Raw genomic sequence first — 26,524 nt, 5'->3', positions numbered from 1 at the left:
GAGCTCACTTTCCACTTGTCCTTCCTGATGTCCCCTTGAATAAAGTAAAACTTTAAGACTATTCTAGTTCGTTTTACTGCAAATGGATTGGGAACTGAAGGTAGCTGCTTCCAGATCAGACAAGAATAGTTTTTAAAGCTACCTTCAGTTTTTCTGGATGGATATTCACATAACAAAACTATAATTTCCAGACTCTCCCCTGCCATGTGAATAGTAATAATTAATTAATTCAACTAATATTATTTGACCAGCTATGTCAAGTATTCTTTCTGAGAGACTCATCTAGGGAGCAACTGATGAACAGATGATGTCTGACAGCCACTGATGTCAGTGAGAAACTTTACACTGGTTTCCATTCCTTCTAGATTCTGCCCTGAATCAAGACACCGGGGGTTAGGCAAGGAAGTTTCTGATACCTCTACCTGTAGCAAAGACATCGCCACGAAATAGGGCCCAACCACCAAGTTCTTTGGTTGCTACTGCCCCAGAGAGGAGGCACAGGAGTGGACAAAAGAAGGTAGAACTGTAGACATCAAAATATCTTTCTGTAGTTCTGTCTATGCTGTTCCACCTTTACTTTCCAGGTGGGATTCCAGTGGAGACAGGGCTTAATGACAAAGATCTACTAACTTCATCCCACAGCTCTCTGATTCTTCTAAAGAGTTAAACTGAATTCCATTTTTTAAAACAAAGGACTGGGAAAAGATATAGCTTTAATAAAACAGGCAGAAAGCAACAGAATTATGGTATTACAAGACACTTAAATTCAAATATACACCACTATACCCTTTGAACTGTACTTACACCGCAATGTAAGAAATACTGGAGACATGGAGACCAGTCGTACATTCCTATACAGATCACCATATTAAGTATCTTTAATGGGTTCTCTATGATCTCTTGCTGAGTAAGAAAATCATACTCAAAGAGCCTTTTACAGCGCAGGAATGTCAGCTCCTGATATTTCTCACGGCACAAATCTTCTCCAGGATGATGTGCAAAGAGAGGATCACTTTCCAGAGCAGAGAAGATTCTGTTCTTGAGGAGGAAAAAACTGATATGAGAATGTTAATCTAAAAGCATTAACAAAACAAATATTCTTCTAGCATAATACTAGGCCTCAAACTACAATCGTTTGATAGAAGATGTAGATTTATAAAGCCAAAACTCCAGAGAATTAAAAAATATATTTAAATGGTCTGTCATTATACATACAGTTCATGCAGCTAAATTTTATGAAAGCTCCTTCGTCATGAAGTAGTAAGTGTGGGACTGATTCACTCTGAATGTAAGAGAACAGTATGGTAAAACTTGCTTTTTATAGCAGCTTCATTATTTCACTATATGAAGCTGCTGGCAGGATCTAAAGGGCAATGGCCCTCAGTCGGAGGATAAAGGTAAAACTCTGGGGTTACATTCAGTTAGAAATATGCCATAATGGTAAAGCCATTAAGCTACCACAACTGCTCTGTTCCCAGGTGAAAGCAGAAATGTACTCAATTTAATGGAACCATCATATGCAGCCATTCAATATGGGGATATGCATCTTTTAATGTTTTAATTTGGATCTTTTTTTTCGTTAGATGATATATTATGGCATTTTTTCACCTCAGTTCTCTGCGTCTCCAAGATATCCACATCTTCTTAATTGTCGTTCATGTAATATAGAAAAAAGGATGCAGTGCCTTAGGCAAAATCTTTTAAAAAGGTTTTTGAAGTCCCTTCCTCATCTCTGAAGAGAATGACACAGTAAGAAGGAAGAAAACCAGATGATTTCCTGTGCTTTTCTTTGAAAGGTAGGGTCATTCCCTCTCTCTGTATGAACAATACTATTTGCCCCTACAGCTTTGAAACTCCCTCAGACACAGAGAACTTGTGTTTCTTCTATGCTCTTAAGCATATTAGTCAGATGCAGAACAAGGCATTTCTGATTTCTCTGATCCACCTTCTAAGATTTTAATAATTACGGTGAATGTGCAAGATGAGCTTAAATCAATGTAAATCTATACCACCTTCAAAAAAGCCAGTTCTTTCTCCTCCTACATCTCCGAGTCATGCGTTCCCACACCACCTCTTGTGCTGCAATTAATTTCTTTTTTGGCAGGGTTAGCTTTCAGCGAGGTAGGCATGCTAATCTGTCCAACTGCATTGCCACATAAGCATTAATGAAAGCATAGAAGATCGTAGGAAATTATGTCAGGTCAAAGGAAGACAGAAATACTAGGTTTGACAGAGGCATGAACTTAGTTCAGCTTAAATGCATTGTAAAACCGTGGCATATATGATTTAATGCAAACACTACAGTAAAGAAATATGATAGAATATAGTTCTTTCTCAGTTTGAAATGAACACTGAAGTTCTGTAATGTAGCACCTGCTGGTCTCCCCTGATGTTCAGTAATGAAATGAGCCTTATGGGACAGCAAAATAGGTTGCTTCAAAGTTCAGTTCTGTTCTGAAAATTGGATGTGCAAACCCAATTCCTTCATGCTCCATATCTACAGAGTATTATTAAAGTAAATAGTCTCCCTTTGAAGATCACATACTTGCTTCTACTGATAAGATATCTCAAAAATTAAAACATGCTTACAATTCTTGCAAAGTTTACCTTAAGCTGGATGATATCTTCGCCATCTAGTAACACTGCCATCTCCTTCCAGTTGAAGGAAGCTTTCTTACGATATTTGCATAGCGGTCCTTTAGGGAAATCTGGTAGCAAAGTATCCCATGAATTTTGGTTGCCAGTGGCTTGTTTCAGGTTCAGTGTGGATGCCATTGGTACCTAAACTGCATCAAACAAGAAAAGATACAGCACAAACTGAAGCACTGAAGATGTCTAATTTTTAATAATAAAAAGAAATCAAAAGGGTTGTTAATTAAATCCATAGACTTTTCAAATCTATGAGTATAGCGGTGCAGAGCCAACTAAAAGCTTGCCCTTCCATTTTTCTAATTCAATTGGCTTGGTACAAGCTAAGAAAAAAAAATGCCTTTGATCAAATGTAAATTAATTACATGGTCTTTGTTATTAAAATATGAGCTAAACCTTTTAAAATAAGCAAAATACGAAACAGGGACACCATTAGTTAATATTGTGTATAAGAAAGGGGGGATGAGCTAAAAGAATCAGTCAAGAAAATAACATGTTTTAAATAACATAATGTGAATAACTGTTACCTTGTTTCTAACTTAAATGCGAAATAATAAAATATTAAAGCACCCAGACGTGCTTACAAAGCCCTGTTCAAATGCAGGAGATGCCTGTACTATTTCCACATCACTAAACATTTAAAAAACTTTTAACTAAATGGCATGTTGGTTATGTGTTAAGGTTTGCTTTTACATAACTGAAGTGATGAGCCATTGTTTGTGCATAAACACGAGACAGAAGACAACAGGCAAACAGTAGGAATTCTGCCCTTATCTTCCACTGGTTGAATATATGAAAGAGTAAGTGGATAATAAAACCTTTATTTCATGTACACCGATTGCAAGAAACAAATTTCTGTAAAATTCTGAACATTTGCATCTCCTTTGCCTAATTTAATCTTGTCCAGAACTGGGTTAGCTCCCATAGATCCACTTGGCTATGCAAGCACTATGCTACCTGGGTATATCTGCCCAGGCCATTAGGAGTATGGCACAGAAACAAATAGGTGGCTTTACGTAGGAGAAACATAAACACCTCTGGTCCTGTATACTATTCCATTGCTTTGATATGGTGAACATTTAGAATTGTGAAACTAGAACAATATCAACATGTTGTCCACCACTAACATTGACTTGAATAGAACAAGTGAATGAGACAAGCATTTCATTGCAGACAAACCCTGTCTGCAATGGGTCTGTAAAAGGTACAGATTAAATCTACATAAATGAAGTCAAATAAAACTATCACAGTAGCGACTTCTACAAAACACATAACACTACAGGGCTTTTCTTCTACATGGATGATGCAGTTCTGGAAAATCGTAAGCACGTAGGTATGCACTTCTTTTAAGTGTCATATTGCCATACTCAAGAATAAATTTAAAATAGTACAAAGTATGAACATCGCAACCACACATAAACTTCACTCTTCCTTCTTTCCTCCCTAAAGTTTAAATTTGCATTTCTGTTATGTGCTGGCTTATAACATTTTTAGTCTGTCTTCCCACTAAACATTTTTTTCTGAATACACTCTTTTCTCTGCTGAGTTGATCTCAGACTCTTGCGTATATGACCAAAAGCAGTAAGGCTCCATGAAGTCTGCTGTCATTTTGTTGTGTATATCTATGGGTCATGCAAGTGCATTGCAAAGCTTCACAGAACCAGCAGGATTTCAATATCAGTAGGTACAACCGCACTGGTTTTGGAGAGAAGGGGAATCTCACTTTGTGTTAGAACCTGGCCCAAAGAGTAAAGGCTTATACCTCTGCTGCTTCCAGAAGCAGATGTCGGAGTGCCCTCTGCTGCTACCTGTTCATATCCCACCCAGCAATTTCTGTCACTTCATGCAGATGGCAGAGATCTGTGTCATGCTTGTAAGATGCAAAAATGATCGGGCAGGGGAACAGAAGCTGGCCACATTATAACAAAGGGACTGGCTGGAAGAAGCAATTCTCAAAGGTACTGGGAGGACATCCAGGCGCAGGGCTGGCCAAGGGCTTAGTACAGACTATGTACAGCACTATAAAGTACAGAAACTACTGGTTTGCCATTCTACCTTTTCCATCACTTTTTCTTCCTCATCATCTTGATATACTTCCTTGCTACATTTCTTTTCTTTCAACCTAATCCTCTTATGGAGGTCATTTTCTAGTTCTGGACAGTACAGACAATAGTAGAAGAGGATGGCAGGATAGTGTTTCTACATGTGACTTCCAAATTGGTTCTAGGAAGGTGCAGTTCAGTATTGAGCAACAGGTTTGGAAAGAAAAGGGGGGGGGGGGGGGGGAAGGGCATCAAGAAAGAGCATTTTAACCGGGAGCCAAATAAACAGACATTACTCTTCTAACTGGAAAACAGGTAAATCAGGCAGAAGTTCAAGGCTTCTGGCTCAGAACAGAGAAAAATTTACATCAAAATATTGCAGTTATTGCATCTAACTTTATTTACATTGCAAATCAATGAGATTGCTCAAGTGAGAAAATCTGAGCATTCATAAAAAAGATCTTGTATTTCAAAAAAATCACAATTTCTCCCTCTGCCTTCACACAATATTTTAATGTAATTTGGTTCCAAGCAAACAGTTTCAAAACTAATCAGGAAAACAAAACAGGCAGTTACAATAAGAAAGTAACAAAGGACTGCCCTAAAGAATAACTCAGCGTTAATTGCAGCCTTGTGCTGATATTTTGAAATCTGCCTGTGGATGTGGCAGTAAAAATTAATGCATGTTATTTTCAACTTGCTGAGAACTGCTGCAGTTTCTCTGAGAAATGCTGAGTTGGAAACCTTTTTGTGTGGAAGGTGGTCCTGCTAGTAATTAAAATTCACAACTGGACAACAACAACGGTACGCAAATCACAAGGGAATATTTCAGTTTGCAGTGTATTACCGTCAATTATCTTGTGTAATGATGATGCAGCTCAGATACTTGGTAGCCCTCAAGAATAACGATATTGTATCCTTATTCTGTCAGAAACACCATCACTCGCAAATGCAGAGCCGCTAGAAAATAAAATAAAAACACTGGTGATGGCAGCTGCCCACAGAAAGACGACACCGGAGAGGTTAAAGGCAGGGAAATAAACCGCTTCTTTAAGAGTCCCGTGAAGTTTCACCGCACAACCGCTATTTGAACGGCCTAAATTCAGGGCGGGGCCTCGTTTCTGCTCGGAGGGGAAAAAAAAAAAAAAAAAAGACTGCGTAACGTACTGGTTTTTACTACCAAAAAACGTACCGAGATTTGTTTCCTTGAAGAGTGGGGCTGCTGGGGGCCTGTCAGGTTGTCAGTCAGCGTTCCCAGTTTTGAGTCCGCTTTCAGAAAGTGCTTCTACGCCGAGGTACCGCAGCCGCTGTCACAACGATACGGCCCTTCCTCAAACAAAAGCTATAAATACGGTAAAAATCCTCCAGCCTACGTTTGCTTCTGAGAGCAGACGGTACCCCGGGTTTTTCAGCTGCAGTTCGGCGTCGCGGCAGTTTCTCACCGCGCCCCGCAGGCGGCAGGTGCGGCTCCCCGGCGAGGGCTGACAGGAGCCGCTTCCCGCCCGCCCTGCCCGCGACCGTTGCGCCGTGAGGCGGACAGCCCGCGGCCGCCTCCCTTAGGGCTTCAAAGCGCGGCCTGGGGCGAAGGGACGCGAAACCTACCTGTGGCCGCCGCCGTCCCCGCCTCAGGAACTGACGGGAGCAGCCTGCGACGCGCTCCGCCTCCTTCCCTGCGCGGCGGTGGCGGGGCGGCAATGGGGCCGGTGGGGACGGCGGCTGTGCGGGATGGCGGCGCCGCCCTGCCTCACGGGTTCTGGGCGGCGGTACGCGTCTGGCTGGAGAAGCCGCAGGTGGCCAACAGGCGGCTGTGCGGCGCCGCCATCGAGGCGGAAGGGACGGTGCCGCTCGGGGAGGCCGGGGAAGCATCTCCCTCCCTCGCCGCCGTGTGGGCAGGCGGGAGCGGCGGGGGGCAGGAGGGGCGAGCGGCGTCTGGCGGGGCTGCGGAGCTGGGCCGGCTCTGGACGGAGGTGCGCGGCCAGCTGACGACGGGGCACGGGCACCTGCCGGCGCCCCTGACGCCGTGGGGCGGCCCAGGCCGCCGCTCCGAGCTCCGCGCCGTGCTGAGGACGCTGCTGCCCCGGGGGCGGCCCGTCGGCCCGCCCGCCCCGCCGACGAAGGAGCTAGCGGTCCAAGGTGAGCCGGAGCCCGGCCCCGAGGCGGGGAGAGAGGGCGGGGTGCCGGGCCCCGGGCCCCCGCTCCTGCGCGGGGGCGCCCGCCAGTGCCGGGGTGCTGCGTCTGTTGCAGAGCTGTCCCATCCGAGATTGTCCCGCAACTGAGATAAACACCACTTTTTTCCTACTTGTCGGAGTGCAGATGGATTTTTGTCCTTATTGTGTGCTTAGATTTTATCTTTTATTTTTATCTTGTGGTGGTGGTGTTCTTGTGCTAGGAAGTGTCAGCAGTTGAAATACAAATTACAGAGGTCAAACACCTGTAGGACTCTGGTTTAAACAACCCCACTTCAACCTGAGGAAAGCGTAGTAGGGGAAGAGCTAATGTGTTCTGTGTAAGGTACTGCTGAGATGGGAAAAGCACTCAGGGGAGCCAGGTGTCCCGCGCCTGAGGAAGAGGTATAGAAAATGGCTCATCTTTTTGTCTTCCTTAAAAAGAAGAGGCAAGAAGGACTGTCATCGTGCAAGCTCCTGTCATGAGTAAGCTGCCCACACAAAAACGCTGCTTGTAGTGCAAACCTAATTACATGCTTGTAAGGAGTGACGGTAGCCTTTGAAAATACAGAGTTAATGAAAAAAAGTAGGCAGCTGTGGCACCTGCCTGGCCAAGTTGAACTGTTTGTGTCAACTTTCTTATTGTTTAATATTGCTTAAAAATGAAGCTTGACTTGTTTTTTTTTTTACGTTGTATGATGGTAATATGTTGCAGTAAATCCTACTAATATAAACAAACTTCTATAGGGTAGAGGTTGACACCTTTTTAAGATAAATTTTGGAAAAAGTGTTGATGTGGATTAAATTCTAATAGTAATGTTTAGAAAAGAATCAGCATTCCAGAAACAATTAAATTTACAATTCAGAAAGACCTATAATTATTTATGGGGGACAGCTGACTTAAGATGCTCTTGTGGCCTATGATTCTTACTCTGATCCCTTTAAAAAAAAAAAGTGTATGTTGCAGTTTTGATTTATTTTTTCTTTTGACGTTAAGAGAAGATGTTCCTGAGCTACATCTAGAGAGCCTATCTGTAAGAAAAAGCCGAGGAGAATAATTTTTTTAATTAATATATTTAAAATAAAAAACTGTTAGAGAGGGAATCGGCTAAGGATGGGCTGAGATAGCAAGACTTGATGTTTGCTCTATTGCTAATTATTCTTTCCTGTCTCACTCTGAAAATTTTGGAATCCATTGAAATTTGATTACTTAGCCAATATAGCATTCTTAGTTTGAAGATTTGCAGTTGTCAGGGTATTTGTTTTGATGATAATTGAAAAACCATTTTCAAAAATGAGCACTTAATAAGTTATTCTGAAGAAATTGCCCTGGATAAACAATAGGTAAAAAGATTTTTGCAACTGGTTTATGCAGTGATAATACATACACATCATATGCCATAAGGAATATAGTAAATGCTTTTAGAGTCACTTTATAGGAAGGATATAGGGAATGAATTAAGAGATTAAGATTTAAAAAAAATCAGTAGCATGTGAGCACTAGGCTTTATCATACCATTCATTTTTTGCTGCAGTTGCATTTCTTTTTATTTGTAAATTATTTCAAAAGGGCACACTCTCCCTCTCTCTGTCTTTACTTGTGTACGAGTTAATTATAGTACGTGCATGATTGATATTAGAGAATGAAATGTGACAAAAGTTGCAGAATACCATCTCGAAATATGGTAGAGGCACTCAAGTGCATTGCCAGCTGTTTGTCAGCCCATCTAAACTCTTCCAAAATCTCTAGTGTCTGGAATCTGTCACTGGATGTAAATGTTTTGCTCCATAGGTGATAGATACCGATAAGATCAGTAGTGCGGTTGCTGAACATAACTTAATATATTAACATAATACATGCACCTTCATCTAAAAACAGGTCTTCTCAGGTAGTCTCCCTTCAGAGTTATGAGATACTAATTTAGGGATAATGTGTTTTTTCACAGTGCTTAGTCCAGGAACTCTAATTGGGAAAGCTGCATGACGCTAAACCAGAAGTGTAGCTATACTTAATTATAATCACACAATAGATCCTGTGTTTGAACATGGCAAAATTGATAGATACTAATAATATTATTGATTTTTTTTTTTTATATTGCACTGATTGTTTATCTAATACTGGGGTGGTATGTAAGTCTCTGTTAATTTGGAATGTGCTTCCCAGGACTCCGGATTTACTGTGGGGTAGGGGAAAGCAGCAGTTTTGTGCTAGAAAAATCTCATTGTCTAGCTTTTACTTTATTAGTTAAGTGTAAAGAAAATGAATAGTCTTATCGGTCAGCCGTAGGTATTTTGGAAACATCATGCAGCAGAATGCTAAATTTTGAGAATTCAAACAGTTCAGTAGTTTCAGATGTCAGGCACACTGAGAAACGGATCTATTCTTAGCATTGTGATTCTTCCTGTGTTGTCCTAGATCTTGCTTCAGTAGTTCGCACTTAACATAGCAAGGAGACGAAAGTTTATTTTGGTTCTAACCAGGATGGCTTGCACCATGGAATAATGTATCACTATTTACATATCTTTTCAGATTTTTACAATGGAACTGTGACCTTTCTGCCTTTGGAGGAAAACAGTGAAGGAAAATACCAGATTAAAAAGTGCAATATTTATCAAATTCAACTTACACAAATAAAAGATGAGGAATGGTAAGTGCTGGGAGTGAGAGAGGAAGCAAACCCTGAGCTACTGCAAGGATCACACCATGTTTTATTAGTGGTATCTAGATGATTTGGTTTGCGTAATTTCCTGCTTGATTAGTAAGTGACAGTAGTGGTGTGATCTTAGTGCATAGTGTTCAGTTAAAAATGAAACATCTACAATACCCAAATCAACACAAAACCTGTTTCAACTTTGAATGTACACATTGACTGTACATGTGCATTGTCTAGAAAAAGTATGCATATTCTGATCGCAAGGAACTAGCTATACCTGTGAGAGAGGTCAGGTTCTGTGGGTGTTAGTAAGGTTGAGGGTCAAATTGGAATTGCTGTTTTGGAACCTACAGTCATCAAAAGACCATTGCAGCTTGGTCCTGAGCATCTGAGGGCATAGCTCTAGTGAAATCTAAATAAAGTTAGAGATGATGAAATAATGAAATGTGCCAACTGATATATTTTCCTCCTAAATTTTCCTGTTGTTTTCATGAATTCACTTTTACTAGTTAGTCTTTGGATATATTGCTAAATTAGGTTGTTCATCATATGCGAGTCCTCAGTCATTGTGTTAAATGTATCATGGACTTTCATATACAGTGTTTGAATTGGCAGATAATGAGTTGTCTTAAAAAATTCAGGGGAGGCTGTTGCATTATTCAGTAACTTCACTGTTTTATTTTCCTTTTGTTTTTGTGTATTACACTTCTGTTTGATCTGCTGATTTTTTTCCACTTAATCTTTCTTTTCTCTTTTTTTGAGGTAGCTGAGATAATGAAATACACTGTATTTATACAAAGTTTTAATTTTATTTTTAAAGGTGTGTGTCTATTGTAGCTCCATTTCCAGAAGATTGGTTTTCAGATGGAATTGCATATCCCAAACTAGCATGGCTTGGAAATGAACTTTTGTCCAAACTGGCTAAATGGTCTGTAGAGCAAAAGCCCAGTGAGTTTAAAAGTACACTCTCGCTCATTTCTGTAGCAAAATACAGCAAAGTTTATCAAGACCTTAAAGAAAAGTACAAAGAGATGGTAAAGGTGAGTTTGGCAATAAATGCAGTAATAATTGTTTTTGTTGTTTGTTTAGTGAAGCTGCTTCTTTCACTGAATTATTTTTTTTTAATAAAAGAAGCAATTTCGTTGAAGTGTATGTTTTATGGTTTTGGGTTTTTTTCTGTGTATGTGGGAAACAACCAATTTAGTATTTGGAAGAACTGTACTGGAAAAGCAAGATTCGGAGCCAAATTCACACTAAGGAGGAGTTAAATACTTCTCAGAATGTTTCCCTTCAAATAAGAAGTAAGCAATAGGTCAGTGGATGTAAATACTAAGTCATCCACAGTAGAAGGCATAAATAAAGTACCACCTTCTCCAAAATGTGAAAGAGTCTGGAAACAGCACTGGTTTGTAAGCAGGTTAAATTTCCTCTTACTCTTTTTAAATTTAGATGCAATATTAATATGTCTTTCTGAGTTAGAGGAGCAATGTTGTAATATTGTTTTATCCTGGGAATCCTGAAAAATGACTGTGATCATCTTAAGTGCTCTTATGAAGTAATACCTATATCCTTATACACGACACTCAAGCTACAGGCAAAAAAATTGGTAAATGCTTCTGTAAAACATATTGTGAAAATGTTGAAAGGTTTTACTGTTGATATTTCTGTACTAGTAAAAAGCTACAAAAGAGAGGAAAATTGGACTTGTGGGTAAGGTGATGGTTCAGTCTTTAGCTCTGCAGTAGACTTAGTGTAGTGTTCAGCATTTTAATTTTTGTTTCAATTCCTCATTTACAAAATAGGGATAATACTTCCACTTTTTGTCTTCCTACTTCACATTTTGATTCTTCATGTTCTGTTGTGCCAGGATAATTCCATGCCTGTTACATTGTGAAAATAAATTTACAAATCTCATTTTATCAGTTGCACATAACAGGAATGATACAAGTATTTTTCTTTTGAAAGAGTTAAGCAAAAGGATGAGTGCTCTGTTACAGAACAGATGCAGCAGTTTACTACTTGTGAGCTGCACATGTGGAGCCATAATGTTCTTGGAAACTTATTGATTGGATGACAGCAGACATTCTTTACACCATTATTCTTTTGTGTAACTTACAAAATCGAACAGTCTTTATTTACATTCTTTGTGTATATTTTTAATGAGTTAAAATGCAAAATTTGTGAAGTGCAGAAACCTATTGAAGTGGATGAGTATCCAGATCACTCTGACTGCTTTTTGAAGTAATTTCAGATGGTGCAGAAAATATTTTTTTCTCTATATTTTTTTTCTAAAGGTGTGGCCTGAAGTGACAGATCCTGAGAAATTTGTTTATGAAGACGTTGCCATTGCCACTTACTTGCTGGTAGGGAACTGCTTTGCCTAATACTATTCTATAAGGTTCTATTTCCTAATAATAGAAACTCTCTAAAGAAAATCAGTATTTTCATTTTATAGTTGTTGCATTCTTTAAAATAGAATGACCTGAAGTTATTACAGGCATACAAGGTAAAAGGAAGGGGGTAAGAGAAAGGGTGTGGGTTTCTTGCATTTTGGTGTGGGGTTTGTGTTTTTTTTGTTTGGGTTTTTTTTTTTTTTTGCTTTTGCTCTCATTTAAGCAGGGGGACAAAGTTCTTATTACAATGTTTTCAGGCGTAACTTAAACTGAAAATGGAATTCATGTCTATAACTATTCAAGTTGTGTTCGTATTCTGACCTTTGGTAGTACTCTTAACAGCATTTCAGGGATTTACATATAATAAGTGATTATAGAAGGTAAGGATTTTATAACAGAATTGGAAAAAAAAATTAGTGTGATAAAGCAAAGGGAAAATCAGTTGATCTGTTTTTTATACTGCCTTATACCACAAAAATCATCACAATAACATTGAAAATTAATTTTAGAAGGATACTAAAACTTCTTTGTGAAGATATGATAAAGATTTGCAGTTCTCTGTCACAGGAAGTTTATGACCTACACAGACAAGATGTATTTTTTTTTCTTAAGTGATAAAGCGAAAAGCACTGATGTCACAGAAAAATAGTAATTAGACGGACTGGTTTGGAGATCAGAAGCTATTGTTTTATACCTACTTCTATGACTTGTTAATTTTATGCTAAAGATTTTTCACTGGTTTGCCTTTCCCTGATAAAAGTTCAGCTCAAATCCCATCTTCAAATGCAGTAAGGCTAACTGTAGATTCTAGGAATGCAGATAAATGCTTGGGGCAGTTTTCTAAGGCACCTAGCTATTTAAGAATGTATGAAAATTCTGCCACCTGCGGTCACGAGAAACTTCAGCTTTTTAAACAGCATCAAAATTTGTCACTATGTAGGCACATTGATTTTTTTTTGTCTGCTATCCAGACTGCAGTTAAGAGCATGTCTCCCTTCAAGTATAATGTAGATACCTCTTGTGTCTTCTCTAAATCAGTATTTGTAAATAAGTTAGCTCATTTACAGAACTTGTTGAGGACTAATTTATTTTAATAATTGACTGTTTAAACTTAGAACCCCAGTTTCTTTTCCCATGAAGATTTTTAAAATTGTCTCGGGAAGCCTGACTGACCTAGGCTACTCTCAAAATCTTGATTGTCACATTGGTGTGACAGAACTTTTTACATCAGACAAATGATCATGATGAAGTGGTCAAATAGTTGGATCGTTGTAGGTCCTTCCAACTGAACTATTTTATTCTATGGTACTGGCTTGTGGAAGGAGCTATATAATGGACTTATCTTTTACTATTTTAGTATTACTGTTACCACCATGATAATATTGTATGTTGAAGATTAGTTCCTGTATGTTAGGAATTATAATAATTGTAGCCACAGGAAAATTCTATGACACTCTTGAAAATGTTTTGCAAATTTTTATGCACATGGGTGTTAGTTTACAGTGATAACGTGTTTTAGCTGACATAGCAGTAATGTTCAAAAAGTTATTAGTCATCTAATAGTCATGGCTTATATAAATGAAAGCTTAAAGTATGGTATTAATAACCTAACCTCCTTACAAAATTTTCAGATATCTATATGATGGTATACAGTAACTCATTATTCATAAGTATGTTAAACAGGTGATTAAGAGAAGGTAGGTCCAGTGTTAAGTTTTTATGGATTTACAGCATCTAGGTTGGTATGATGGGAGGAGGGCACATCTGACCGCATTTTGCTCTGCAGTCACATGAAGGTCTAGGCACATGCCCAAAGAAGTAGCTATTCAGTTTGCATCATGAGAAACTCGGCAGGGAGTGGAGGATAGGTGTGGTCTGTGTAGGAGGTGATTAGGGATTTCTGGGTTACAGCCTGGAGTGCAAAAGTGCAACGATTGGTACATTTAAAAATGTAAACACAGCCTGATAATCTCATGGATTATCTGCAGTTTCTTTCCCTCTAGCAAACTGACACATTAACAAGCAGCAATGTTACAAATACTAATTTCCGTGGTTAAATACTTTTGATGATTTTTGTTAGTCATAGTAAAAAAATAAGTGTGCAGAGTTGATGAATGTGTGCTCTCTAGCTTCTCATTGAAGGAAAAAGAATTTGACGGTGATAGAAAGAGGCTAATCCATGCCCTGCAGACAAACATTCAGTTATTAACTAATTATGAATTACATAACTATGTAAAAGTAACTACTTATATACAGAGCAGGGACTAGAATTGGGCTAAAAGCTTTGGGGTCCCTTTAGCTGATGTAGAATTTGGGGCAGCTGACTGTTGCTAGGTTTGTTTGGTAGAAAGTGGTTACATGTACCAATATATAGCCAACGGATTACAAAGAACATTTTGGTTTTTATTTTCAGCTCTGCTACCAATTCTTTCTTTAATACAGTGGATATAAATGCTTCCATTGTGTTACTTGCAGAGGCACTGTTGAAGTTTACTTGCTACTTCCCTTGCCTCCTCTGTTCATCTCTTGCACCCTTTGTTTTAGCAGCTTATTTTACATTTATGCTCACTCTAGCCCAGGGTTGTATAGCCTTGATTAATTTCAACTTTAAGTGACTCAGAAGAGAGTGGAGGCTGTGCTTAGCACTTAGAGAATGATTGATATGCTGCAACATAATTCCTGCCCCTCTCCATAAACAGTTTTAGTGTTTTCTGGGTTTTTTCCTCCTCTAAAGTTACTTTCTCTGTGAGTACAGGGATGTCTTCTGTCACATCTGCATTCTCTCTGAGCTTTCTCCTTTTGTTTCCAATAACCTTTGCTGCTTTCTTACAGAGAAACTTGAGAGCAGAAGTCTAAAATATTTTCTTTTCTTGTCTTAGATTCTTTGGGAAGAAGAGAGAAAAGAAAAAGGGTTGACCAAGAAACAGTCATTTGTAGATCTTGGATGTGGAAATGGTCTACTGGTTCATATTCTAAACAATGAAGGGGTAAATAGAGTGCTTTTTAAAATAATAATTAAAAAATAGAGATAGTCAACATTCTTGTTATGCTTTGCTTTTATCTGGCATGCAAATAGTCAAAATTCAGTTAATTCATGTTGCTAAAATAGGATTTTGTCACTCTAGTTACCAGGAAAAAATCCTAGCAGAGCTTTAGCTTTCACTTATTTATCTATTTTTGTTAGTGCAATTCATTTCAATTCAAGGCTGTCTTTCTGAGGTAAGAAACTAAGAGGGAAAAGAAAAAGTAATGGTGTAATTCAGTTATGCTGTAGACAAAGCAAAAAGGAATAGGGAATCTGAACATAAAGGTTCTCTCTCACAAGAGCCTGTAAATGAGATGTTTTTCATGAACTTAATTTTATTGAAGTTGAATTCTACTTGTCATGTCCTGAAAATGTTTTTCTATATCTTTAAAAACAATCCTGGGACTTGTTAATTGTGAAAATGCCTAACAACAGACTGTGCTTTTGGGAGTGAAAATGTAGCAACAGCAAAATTCAGTTTCTTGAGACATAGTTTCTGAAACAAGAACAAAAAAAGGTCAGTGAGATTGAACAAAACCCACTGAAGTTGGGTCTGTGTGTTTCAGAAAATTGTATTTTCCACTTTTGGGAGAACATGGTAAAATTTGTAAAACAAATTAGTATCTCCTATTAGATCAATAGATGTCATTGGGGGAAGAAAAAAGTCCCAAGTTCTCCTAATGCAAGCTTATCCTTGTGTGGCCAGAAAAATTTGATCTAATACAAGATCCTGTCTTCCCTGAAGATGTTTCTTTTCGTACATCATTAGGTCATCACTGCTGTAGCACTGACAAACATTGTTGAATGTCAAAAAATCATGTGTATGAGAGTTTTGAGACTTTTTTAGTAATTGATTTTGTTCAGCTCTGCACAGGGTTCTTGAAGTTCAAATACTGTTACTTATGCATTCTTTATTTCTTGCTTCAGTTTCTAGTCTGATTTCCTTTTCCCATCAGTTCACACAGGGAAAAGTGTGTTTGGACTCCAACAGCCTAATTGACTTCACTAGTTGAAAGGTGGTTGTTCCAGCAAGGACTGTTTAGAATAGCACTCTTCTCTGAGCCCTGGGGGTGCTACAGTAATACTCACCTTTGATATTTTACAAACAAACAAACAAACAAAAAACAACATTCTGCTTTTACTTTTGTAGAGATCCAAATTTTCAAGAGCCGTCTCAGTAGGTGTGCCTGGGTGAAATTCCAAACCAGATATATTCTTAGTGTTTCCTAGTCTTTCCCTTCATATTTAGAAGGGGAAGAAGGGATTAAAAGTATCAAACTTCTGCCTGAAATGGTGAAGTTGTGTTTCATTATGTGTCTAAATTTTAGTACGAATGAAATAATCAGTGTTAATACATACATTTAGTTAGCCTGTTTGACAACTTCTGCTGAAAGTAGTACTTAAAAATGATACTTCTTGTTGTTCAAATATTTCAGCATTCAGGTAGAGGAATTGATGTGAGGAGAAGAAAAATATGGGACATGTATGGACCAGAAACTCATTTAGAGGTATTATGCGAATGTATGTCAATCTTACTGATTTGTAATTTTATTGATTTGTTCACTGCTCAGGTTGTGTTGACGCAAATGTAATCAAACATACTGGGTTACAGACAGTTGTCTAAAGTGATCTGTGTGTTTGGTGTGATGCCACCCATATGTCTTGCGGGACTATAAAGTAAGTTGTAAAGGGGATTATTAGAGCAATGCTGTATCATACCCTTGCATGTTTGCAACTTACTTATTTTTCAGCTGAGAAGACTAGTATGATTTCCTACTGCATGTACAGACATGCATACCATGAAACAATCTCTGATTTTACTGGAAGAACAATGTTAAGCAGCTTTGTTTGCACCACTGTACCTCATAAAAGATACTAGTATCCAAAGTTATGAGTAGTTTATTCTTGAAAGTGATTCTGACCTTCTAGTGCTATGTGCTGTTTTGGGGACAAATTGTTGTTGAACCTCAAAGGAGCCAATCCTCTGCTCTACTGACCTTATGGTAAGTAATTGCAATAATAGCCTTCAAAAAAACAAACAGGAAAATGAGTCTGAAAGAGGAATTATATTTCAAGTTCCACATTAGCATTTTTATGAGAACAGGAACAATTTGAGCGCAGGAACATTCACTTTAACAACTTTAGTTGTTCTTGGTCTGATACTTGTTAAAGTGTGGTACTGATGAACAGTTGCGCTTTGGAGTGAGGTGTTTCTGGTTTCTTGTTCTCTAGACTCCTAAAATTTTTCACTCCGGTCTCTCAAAAATTGTCAGCTTCCTATATATTAAAAGAATTTTTCGCCTGTAGTTAGTTCTCGTGTAGTTTTGTTTAAAAGTTAATTCAACATATCTTTGAATGCTAACAACTTAAATTAAATCAACAAAAGAGCAGCAGTTTTCACAGATGGGAGGTGGAGCTTTCAGAGTCTTGTGCAATCTTCTCTTTGCCACCCTGCCATTTTGGGTACACATTGTCAAAACTGCCAGATTCCTTTGCTGCAGTCTGCAACCAGATCTCACAGAAAAGCTTCAAGAAACAGTCCAAAACATCAAGCTGTGGTGCTCCTTCGTTCCTGTTGTACTATATTGTCACTTTTGATCATACCAAACAGCATCTTCTCTCTGCCTTCATGTTATTATATTCCTTTTTCTGCCCCTGTTTCTGTATTGTGGAAATCTTTGAATTTTGTGCATTCATTTCATATTAAGGTCTGGCTGTTTATAGTTTCTCAGATTTCTTGACTCATAGGGAAACTTCTGAGCATCAGCTGTCCCTCACTGCAGCATGAGGGAACAAAATAGAAAAGGGTGGATTTTATCTGTCTTTTTTAAAAGGAAAAAAAAAAGAATTCACAGAGAACGCTTGAAAAAGCCAGACAGAAACAATAAAAATATCCAAAATATGCATATAAGGAAAGTACTAATTTATGTGGGAAGGAGTTGTATAAAAAACAGGAGGGTGAAATGATTTTGCAAGGAGAAAACACCTGCTCACAGCCTTTTGTTATCCTCGAAGCTAATTTTGTTTTGATCTTTACTTAAAGCATGAGTTGCAGGATGAATATTGCCATCTGTGACATTCAGTGCCAATACTAATAATATAAGTGAATGTAACAGGCGGTGCTCTGCATCACCAAACTGCTGTTAGACATGGGGAATACAAATTTGATTATGGGTGACTGTCAAAATGTGGAGTATGACACTGATAATTCATGCTGTGTCTAAACTGAATGATCAAAACTGGAATGTAACGTAGGAGTAACTTGTTTAATCAACCATAAGAAAACACTTATCAAACACTTGGTTTAACATCTACTAATCTGCCAAAAAGAAATTTGTTACATACATTATCTAGAAATGTATACACATAACTAAAAATAAACAGAGATACAGTGTTTAAAGTGAACAATAATACGCCATACTGATACTTAAAACACCTAACAGTGCTTTCAGAAGAGGGGAATTGGGATGTAACAGAGGTAGTTTGAGATTTCTGAAATTTCGTATTAAGTGTTGGTATTTTTAAATTCCTATACAGGTACTATTTTGCATATACGTGTGAATTTTTACCTCATAAAACATGCATTTTATATATAAAATGGGAGTATGGGCATCATTTTCAGGGCTTTTCTTAAAAGTCTGTGGAGATTCAAATTTAAAACTTTTTTTCAGATCTTCCCAATAATTGTTTTGAGATTCATACATGTTTTTAGAGAACAGTATGTATATGTACTTCTGTAGTATCAACATCTTTTAAGTACTTTCTTTGCTGAACTTAGTTGTAGATGAGAAAACGTGTGTGTGAGAGGGACAAACATTAAAGGCACTCCAGAACTTTTAAAATTTAACCGGTATGAAGAATTAATCCTGTTTGGTGGTTGGTTTTGGTTTTTTTTGTTTGTGTGTGGGGTTTTGTTTTGGGTTTTTTGGTGGTTTTTTTTTCCTTGTGTTGGTTTTTTTTGGTTTTTTTTTGTTTGTTTGTTTTTTAAGAATATCAGAATAGGATATTCTTGAGACTAATAACTATTCTGTGAGTCAATATTGTGGTGGGAAGACTTCTGTGCTGATGTCTCCACAATCCATATATATTGAATTTCCACAAGGCAAAATGCTATTCTAAAGGCTAACAAAGAAGCCTTCTTTCTCTAACCTACTGTTTCCTATTTTTGCTCCTGATTTTGCACATATCATAAGGTAGTCTTGACACAACTTGGAAGGGGATGGAACGGCAACGTAGACAAGAGGGAAAGTGTTAGGCTGGATTAGGTTTGTTATACATGAATGACAGGGTGTGAAGAGTGATGTTCTGTATATTAGGATTTGATTTGGGAAGAGTCTGTGTAGTATTGAAGCTGTGTTCTGATTAATTGCTGTGTGAGTCCTAGGACTGTAAGACATAACAAATTAAGTGACTTTCTGAAAAATTGAGTCCAGGCATACGTGTGACAGAAGGAGAATGGCAAGAAATCGTAATCCAATGTATTTGTTTACAAATATTTAGGGTGCCAGATATCTTAATCAGAATTGTTGTTCCACTCTTTGACCAATATTTTGTGGGTAGCTGTTGCTAAATTACTTCTTTAGCTATAAAAAATTAACTGCCTGGCAAAAGTGCAGATTGAGGAAAATATTATTGGTGTCTGTGGTTCTCATTTACCTTGTATTTGTCAGCTTGTGTGATTTTATATTGTTGCTTAGTACTTCAAATGCATTTTATTTCTTAATAAGGAAACCTCTAATAAAATTCACTTAATGTGTTATTTGTTTTTTTTAGGAATCTACAATCATGCCAGGTGACAGTCATCTCTTTCCAGATACTGACTGGCTCATAGGAAACCATTCAGATGAATTAACACCATGGATACCTGTAATTGCAGCTAGGTATTTGCGGAGGGAGGGGAGTGGGAGGAAAGGAATTAAAAACCAAACCAAAACATAATTACCTATGTATGCTCAGTGAAAACTGTCACTTTTGCAGCCACAACTGCTGTCCTTGCAGGACTTGCTGCTTTTGATGCCAATGGATTATTTTTACAAAAAGTTTCTCTTCTTGTGGAGAAGCACAGATGTAATATTTACATTCTTATAGAATTCAGTACAGCATTTTGCTTTTGAAGTTCAAAAATCAGAACTGATTTTTATTCTTTAAATGTGAATCTGTTGTCTTTTTTAAAATAAAATTGCTGTTGGTTCTGCCTTTCCTTGAACCGTTGTGCTCTTCACAGCCAGCTGCAGTAGTTTAATATCTAGAGATTTAGTCCTGCAAACCAAGTTGGCACTGTAATTTGCTATAGTAAATGCTTTGTGAAACAGTATTTTTGGTTATGCAGATAGATATTTATATGTTCCTCTTAGCATATTATTTCATGAAGCTCTGTCACTTAGTAAAAATGTCCATTATTTCTTGTATCTGATGGGTTATTTGTTAAATTTGTGTGTTCTCTGAAACAACTGTCCATTCAGCAGTTTGTTATCCTTTTTGTAGGTCTTCCTATTTGTGTTGCTACTTTGTGCTGCCATGTTGCTTCTTTGATTTCCATGGAAAATACAGCCGAAGACAAAGCAAGAAAACTCAGTACAGAGAATATCTTGATTTTGTTGCCCAAGTGGGATTTGTCTGCGGCTTTCATGTGGAAGAAGATTGCCTTAGAATTCCATCAACAAAAAGGGTAATTTTGGACTGTGTAGGGCTTTTGTGGTTTTTTTTTTTAAGCTGCTAGCTGTCTGAAGCATGTGGATGTTTGTTCATTATTATTGTTTGTTCATTATTATTGTTGTAAGATCAGACTATAGTCAGTTGCATTACTTGAGACAATATGCTCTGAAGAGAGACTAAAAATACTCATTGTTTTCTTGGGTAATCTGCTCGTAATGTCATAGGTACAATCCTAAAGAAAGAATGGAAGGTTTTATGGTTATTTCTTATGCCACCCTGTAGGATGGAAAACTGATAAAACTCATTTTTTGCCTTAATTTTTCCAGCTGCCTATATTGCTTATTTGTACTTAATTTTGCTGTTTTTCATGTCCCATGAAATTCAAAGTGAAATATTCTGAGAGTAGGAAGAGGTGTCCAGCTTTAATTTTGTAGATAATCTGAGGATCAGGAACAATCTTTTTGTTCTGTGCTTGTATGGCATGATGGATTATGGTTTGATTGCTGGATTTCTTCTGTGGCATCAATACTTTACTTGAAATCTAAAATTAAAAAACCCTCAGATGTTACTGAGCATTGAGTTTGAATGGGTATCTCCTGTAGGTAGATTTAGAAGCCTGCATAAGACATCTGCAGGTTCGGGGGCTATGTGTAAGTATGGGACTCTGTATAAATAGTGTTTTACCTGTTTCTACTAAAATAGGTGTGCCTTATTGGAAAAAATAGGACCTATCCACCTACAGAATGTGCTCTGTTTGACAAGCAGATAACACAGTATATTAATAATCGTCAGACCTGTGCTGGGGTCATGTGTGACAGAGGAGTTGGATTTAATCATAAGGATCACTCTGATGGTGTATGCAAAGAAGCAGGCTCAGAACTTCCTGAAAATGAGACTGATACTGCTGGTACAATTTGGATGCCTGGATTTCAACCCAGAGAAAAAGTAGAACAAATCAGGAATTGTGCTTCCCTCCCTCGGGATTTTGTAGATGATGTGGTTCTCAGTGTGGCAAACTTGCTGTTAAATGCAACCCCACAAAAATCAGGTTCTAATATGCATGGTGAAAATATGAATACCTGGAATCAAGGAGGTGAGATTGTCTTTGTACTATCTTCTGCTGGTAGAGGATGTCTTTTCCAATGAATTTAATGTTTGTAAATTTAGTAAGTGAAATAGATTTTAGGAAATACAAAGAACAGTACAGTAGCAACCAAAGGCTTCCCCCCCCTGCCCCACTGTGTTTTGTTGCACACTGGGATGCAAATAAGGCATATAAGAATATTTTGAAATTGGTGTGGGGTTTTTTCCCTCTACGCTCAAATACTATGACAGAATAAATTTTTATTAAAAAAAAAACAAAAACAAAAACAAAACCAAAAAAAACCCCAAAAAACAAACCGAAACAAACCCAGAACTCCTTCCCGTTTACCAAAACAGAACACACTATATCTATTTGGGGAGAATATTAAGTTTCTTTTTGGATAGTTACATAATAATTGGCTATAATTCTGTAAGAATTCTGTAAGGAGTGCTTTGAAGTGCCATTTGGTTACAACACAATTAGGAATTTTTAGTTTAGTCTTAGGAAGAAAAAGAATAAGAGCTGCTGTTAATTTTATAAACGTTCAGTTAATTCTAACTACTACCATCTTCCCATTTTCCTCCATCCATTTTTATTATTTACTCCGTGTAGTTTGTCATATGTTACTGTTACAGGAGATCCTTTGAGTCATTCTCTCTTCTCTCTAACTACATGCATGTAAACAGTGCTTATCGCAATAAGGGTTATATGCTACTGTAAAAAAAGCAGGGAAAATAAAAAATTTGTCTTACTGTGGAAATTCTGACTTGAGTCCTGTAGAATGAAAGCTGCAATTTTACAGACAATATACATATAAAATGTATATTGCACATGATATTGGGAGTATAAAGTTGCTGCAGTACTAGTAGATAATTCATAGACTCTGATCATAATCATTAATCTCTATAAAAGTTAAATTTTCTTAGTATTTTATGTGTATACATTTTTAATAGCTACCACATTATTTATTGCAGAAAGCCTTTCCTTGAAAGAAGTAGCAGAACACTTAAATAAAGAGACTTTAAAAAGGCTAAAGAGTGAATATGGAGGCCTTCAGACACTACTCAAGAACAATCATCAAGTATTTGAAGGTAAAGAAGGGGTTTTGGTTTTTTGTTTTGTTTTTCTTTAATCATCTCTTTTATCTCCTCTACATGCAGTTAAACTCAACTGAAAAATTACTGTGGTTGTGGGGGTTTTTAACTGCTTTCTATACCTTTGTGGAAAACTGAATATTCTTTATGTGCCCATTGCTCCAAGATACTGTTAGTAAAAGTCTCTTGAATGAGCCATCTATCAGCAAAGTGGTGTTCTAGACCAATTGTATCTGAAAAGACAACCCTTTAACTACAGTGGCTAATTTAATGCTTTTGTTTGACTTAGAGAATTTTTATTTTTGTATAAAGTACTGATGATTTTGGGGCCATCAGATGCAGAGCAAGTTCACTAAAGCATTTAACTGAGATTTAGTTTGGCCTTACCAAGCCTCACAGTGTAAGTGCCAACACAAAATAAAACTAGATTCCAAAAGAACCTCTAACTGTGATGCTTGATGAATTTATTTAGCCTGTGGTAGCATGGCAGAAAGAACTCAGTAGCAAGTTTCTGTGGTTGGCTGGGTTTGTTGATAGCTATTTTTTGGTTTTTTTGTCTGTTGTAATGTGGTGGTGGTGTGTTTTGTTTGGTTGGTTTTTTTGGTGGTGTGTGGTTTTTTTTTTTTGTCAGTGTGGAGTTTTGCAAAAGTAAGGTCTAGCTTTTCAGTAATGCAAGATCTTCAAGGTTTTATCAGAATTTAAGGCTACTTCAGATTTGGAAGTATGTTAACTACTTGTGTCCCAGCAATTTATGTCTGCTGAAAAATGTTAATTAACTAATCCATGGCAAATCATCCTGAGTATGCAACCTAGTTGCTGCCAGTGGTTAACTTAGCCAAGGATTTTTGTATGCCTGGCAATTATAAAATGTGAAGCCATACTGAAATCCTTTTGAATTACCATCCGTTGAAAAGAGTTGGTGACATTGCATTCATTATGTGTCTGAATTTGATTCCCTGTCATTAGGGATAGGTGGAATAGATTTGCAACCTGTTACATAGAATGAATATTTTAATTTGGCATGGATGCTGTCTGCACATTACCTCTGAAGAAAGACTAGGATTAAGGCCAAATCTTTCTCAGTAATTTACGTCACATGGAAAGTCCCTGGAGCTTCAGTAGGGACCATTTGATTCTTTCCTTCAGTAGCATGTCGCCATAGCAAGAGACTTTTACCAGCGGGTGGTCTGGAAGGACATTGCTCGTGCCAAAGAGGACAAAGAAGAACATGGCTACAGCTCTTTTGTCATCTTTACTCAAGTGTTTTTCTTTCAAAGACATGGAAAATGGATTGATGCACGTGCACACACACACATAAAAAAGAAGGGGCTTAGAGTAACTGATCTGTGGCAGTTTCTTTCGATCAGGCATCTTGTCCAATACAGAACTGATCTTCTAGGAAAAAAATATGCTTGATCATAAATAGCACTATACCTACTCATTTTTCTTCATCTTTTGAGAGAGATTTTAAAACTCTGCTGAACCCACTTCTGGATTGGCTTTGTATGAGTCCAGATCTATTTGTGTATCACAAGGAAACCTGAAGGGATGAATTCATCCAGGCCTGAATGTGTGACGTTAAGCTTTCACTGGAGTCGTTACCTTTTGTGTAGTGATTATCAGAATGCAGAATGGTATCAGTTAACTATACTGAGCTACAAGTGTGTGATACAGAAAGTATGATTGAAGCAGAATATGAAAGTAGAGCATGGCAACTTAGAAGTGGCAGATTCTTCCCTCCTCATTTTCACTGTTGCTTTTTCATCTACATTTTTTCTTTCTCTCTTACTAACTTCCTTTTATTCTGTTTTGTTTACACATTTGAGGAGTTGACAGAGGTTCACAAATGTGTGTGTGCAGTTTATGGTCCTAACACAGCAAATGAATTTTAAAAAAAGTGCCAAATCTTTATTAACCAGTGATAGTTCACTGTTGATTCATGTGAAGGATTAGACTTGTCATCCCTTTGGTGCAGTGTATTTTTGGGTCAGTGAACCATTTCTTTGCAAGCACATTTGTGTAGTGAAAGTAGTAGAAGACTCTTATTAGATTTTTGCTGGTAATCACATTTTAAATGTGGAGTAATGAAGTTTTGAACGCGGGAAGGATTACAGTTCTTGAAGCTGAAACTTCTTTGTCAGTTCTTGCAATCTAAATTCAGAGGATTTTAGTCTAAATGATCCTAACTGCTATATTTAAAACAAACAAACCTCTGCAAAGATGATACAAAGGTGCCTCAAACTATTAAGCATCACAGTAAAACATCTCACAGGGAAATCAATTACTTCTTCTTTAGACTGTGTCTGTATTATCTCGGTTTGTTCTGCACTTCTTTCTATTTCTGTATACAAATGGCACGTTTGGTTTTGCCTGAGTGATCCATTTGTAGAATATATATTTTATTCACAGAATGTCACTATGCATTTGTTCCAGTAAAATTCCCATGGCTGTCTATTAACAGCTGCATTGTTGTTTGTTTTTAAATCTTAGTTCTAAATGGGAGAGTTCATATTCGTGACTGGAGAAAAGAGAAACCATCAAGGAAAACTAAGCCTGAAGTAAAACGACGACTTTCAGCTGAAGCATTTAAAACACGTCTCTGTTGGTTTTTCATTCATCATCCTGATGGCTGTTCTTTGCCTTCTGAATCTTGCCCATATGCTCATGGGACTGAGGAGCTAAGGCAGTCTCAGATTATTAAAAAGAAAAAACATATACAGTAATAAAATGCTGCCACTTATATTTAAGCTTGTGTACATAACTGAATCTATGATTGACTTCGGGACTGCCTAGTGCATGAAGATCTGTGCAATATGGAGGGTTTTTCCCCATTCCTATGCATCTTATTTTCCAGTTGGTTTACAAGTTCTCCTGTATTTTTAATTCTTTAAATTTTTTTATTAACATGGAAAAGGTATAGTAAAATATACTTTTGGATTTTGTCATGGCTTGTCTAACATGCATTTATGAAAGTAAAAAAGTTTAAAAACTTGATTTCCGAGGACACTCTTCATGATCCTCAATCAGATCAAATGTACATGATGCAGCATTTTCACCTCTGAAAATTAGTTGTTTTGTTCCGAATTTTCCAGGAGGATTTATGCTTTCTTATGACTCACAGTGGCTCTTGGGAGTCAGAAATTGGAGAGATTTCATTCTTTCCTGACCTGACATCTTCCTCTCTATGTTACTGTGGAGTAATACTACATATTGGTCAGACACTAGTCCTCCTTTCCTTCCTTTTCGTACTGATTCAAAATGAGTGTTGGTTTAAAGAATAACTTTCTGGGAAATTACTGTGGAGGTCTTCACATGTAGGTGTAGGTTTTTAGGGCTCTGTAGGCCACACTGTCTTTTCCCTCTTTTTTAAAGTAAGGAGTAACAGTAGAAAATGTATTTAATAATATTGTAGGGAATTGTAGGGTTTCTGCTTATCAGATAATAAAGGAATGTCTTAGCACCCTGAGCAGGTTCTGATTTTCTTTGGTAGACTATTATTTTCTTTAAAACATTTAACTTTTAAAGTTAAACATGCATCCAAAGCAGGGCAACGAAGCTGGTGAAGGGTCTAGAGACCAAGTCTTATGAGGAGCAGCTGAGGGAACTGGGGTTATTCAGTCTGGAGAAGAGGAGGCTGAGGGGAGACTTCATCGCTCTCTACAACTACCTGAAAGGAGGTTGTAGCGAGGTGGGGGTTGGTCTCTTCTCCCAAGTAACAAGCGATAGGACAAGAGGAAATGGCCTCAAGTTGTGCCAGAGCAGG

General features: G+C 37.6%; 2 protein-coding genes across 14 annotated transcripts in view; one reads left to right on the top strand and one right to left on the bottom strand.

Moving 5' to 3' along the window:
* Positions 1-6,382, bottom strand: part of ACOX3 (acyl-CoA oxidase 3, pristanoyl) — a 41,277-nt gene extending 34,895 nt beyond the window's left edge. For 4 of the 9 annotated variants that reach the window (XR_012673449.1, XR_012673450.1, XM_075148647.1 and 1 more), the window contains exons 1-3: positions 5,884-6,287; positions 2,608-2,786; positions 805-1,038 (exon numbers count right to left, since the gene is read on the bottom strand). Coding sequence is in view for 7 of the 9 variants with exons in the window: in XM_075148647.1 (XP_075004748.1) it covers positions 805-1,038; positions 2,608-2,775 (402 nt within the window). In the remaining 2 variants the exon portion in view is untranslated. The other 5 variants (XM_075148640.1, XM_075148642.1, XM_075148641.1 and 2 more) reach the window with 5 other exon arrangements.
* A 3-nt stretch (positions 6,383-6,385) lies between these two features.
* TRMT44 (tRNA methyltransferase 44 homolog) lies at positions 6,386-25,755 on the top strand. Of its 5 annotated transcripts, none has more exons than XM_075148648.1 (11): positions 6,386-6,824; positions 9,387-9,504; positions 10,331-10,550; positions 11,805-11,873; positions 14,783-14,890; positions 16,365-16,436; positions 19,702-19,808; positions 20,413-20,596; positions 21,286-21,676; positions 22,642-22,758; positions 25,252-25,755. In XM_075148648.1, exons 1-11 carry the CDS (start codon positions 6,386-6,388, stop codon positions 25,482-25,484), a joined length of 2,058 nt encoding a protein of 685 aa, XP_075004749.1. In that variant the 3' UTR covers positions 25,485-25,755. The 5 variants fall into 5 exon arrangements, with proteins under 5 accessions (XP_075004749.1, XP_075004751.1, XP_075004750.1 ...); XM_075148652.1 differs by lacking the exon at positions 6,386-6,824 and adding an exon at positions 6,943-7,342; XM_075148650.1 differs by lacking the exon at positions 14,783-14,890.
* The last annotated feature ends 769 nt before the right edge of the window (positions 25,756-26,524 follow it).

This window comes from Calonectris borealis, chromosome 4, assembly GCF_964195595.1.
Source record: "Calonectris borealis chromosome 4, bCalBor7.hap1.2, whole genome shotgun sequence".
Lineage (NCBI taxonomy): Eukaryota > Metazoa > Chordata > Aves > Procellariiformes > Procellariidae > Calonectris > Calonectris borealis.
This window is presented reverse-complemented; position numbering and strand designations above follow the sequence as displayed.

Excerpts from the sequence above, each read along its gene's own strand:
- TRMT44 (XM_075148648.1), top strand. The coding sequence starts at position 6,386 with ATGGGGCCGGTGGGGACGGCGGCTGTGCGGGATGGCGGCGCCGCCCTG. Across the intron at positions 9,505-10,330 it reads CAAATAAAAGATGAGGAATG|GTGTGTGTCTATTGTAGCTC; the intron begins GTAAGTGCTGGG and ends TTATTTTTAAAG. Across the intron at positions 11,874-14,782 it reads CCATTGCCACTTACTTGCTG|ATTCTTTGGGAAGAAGAGAG; the intron begins GTAGGGAACTGC and ends TTCTTGTCTTAG.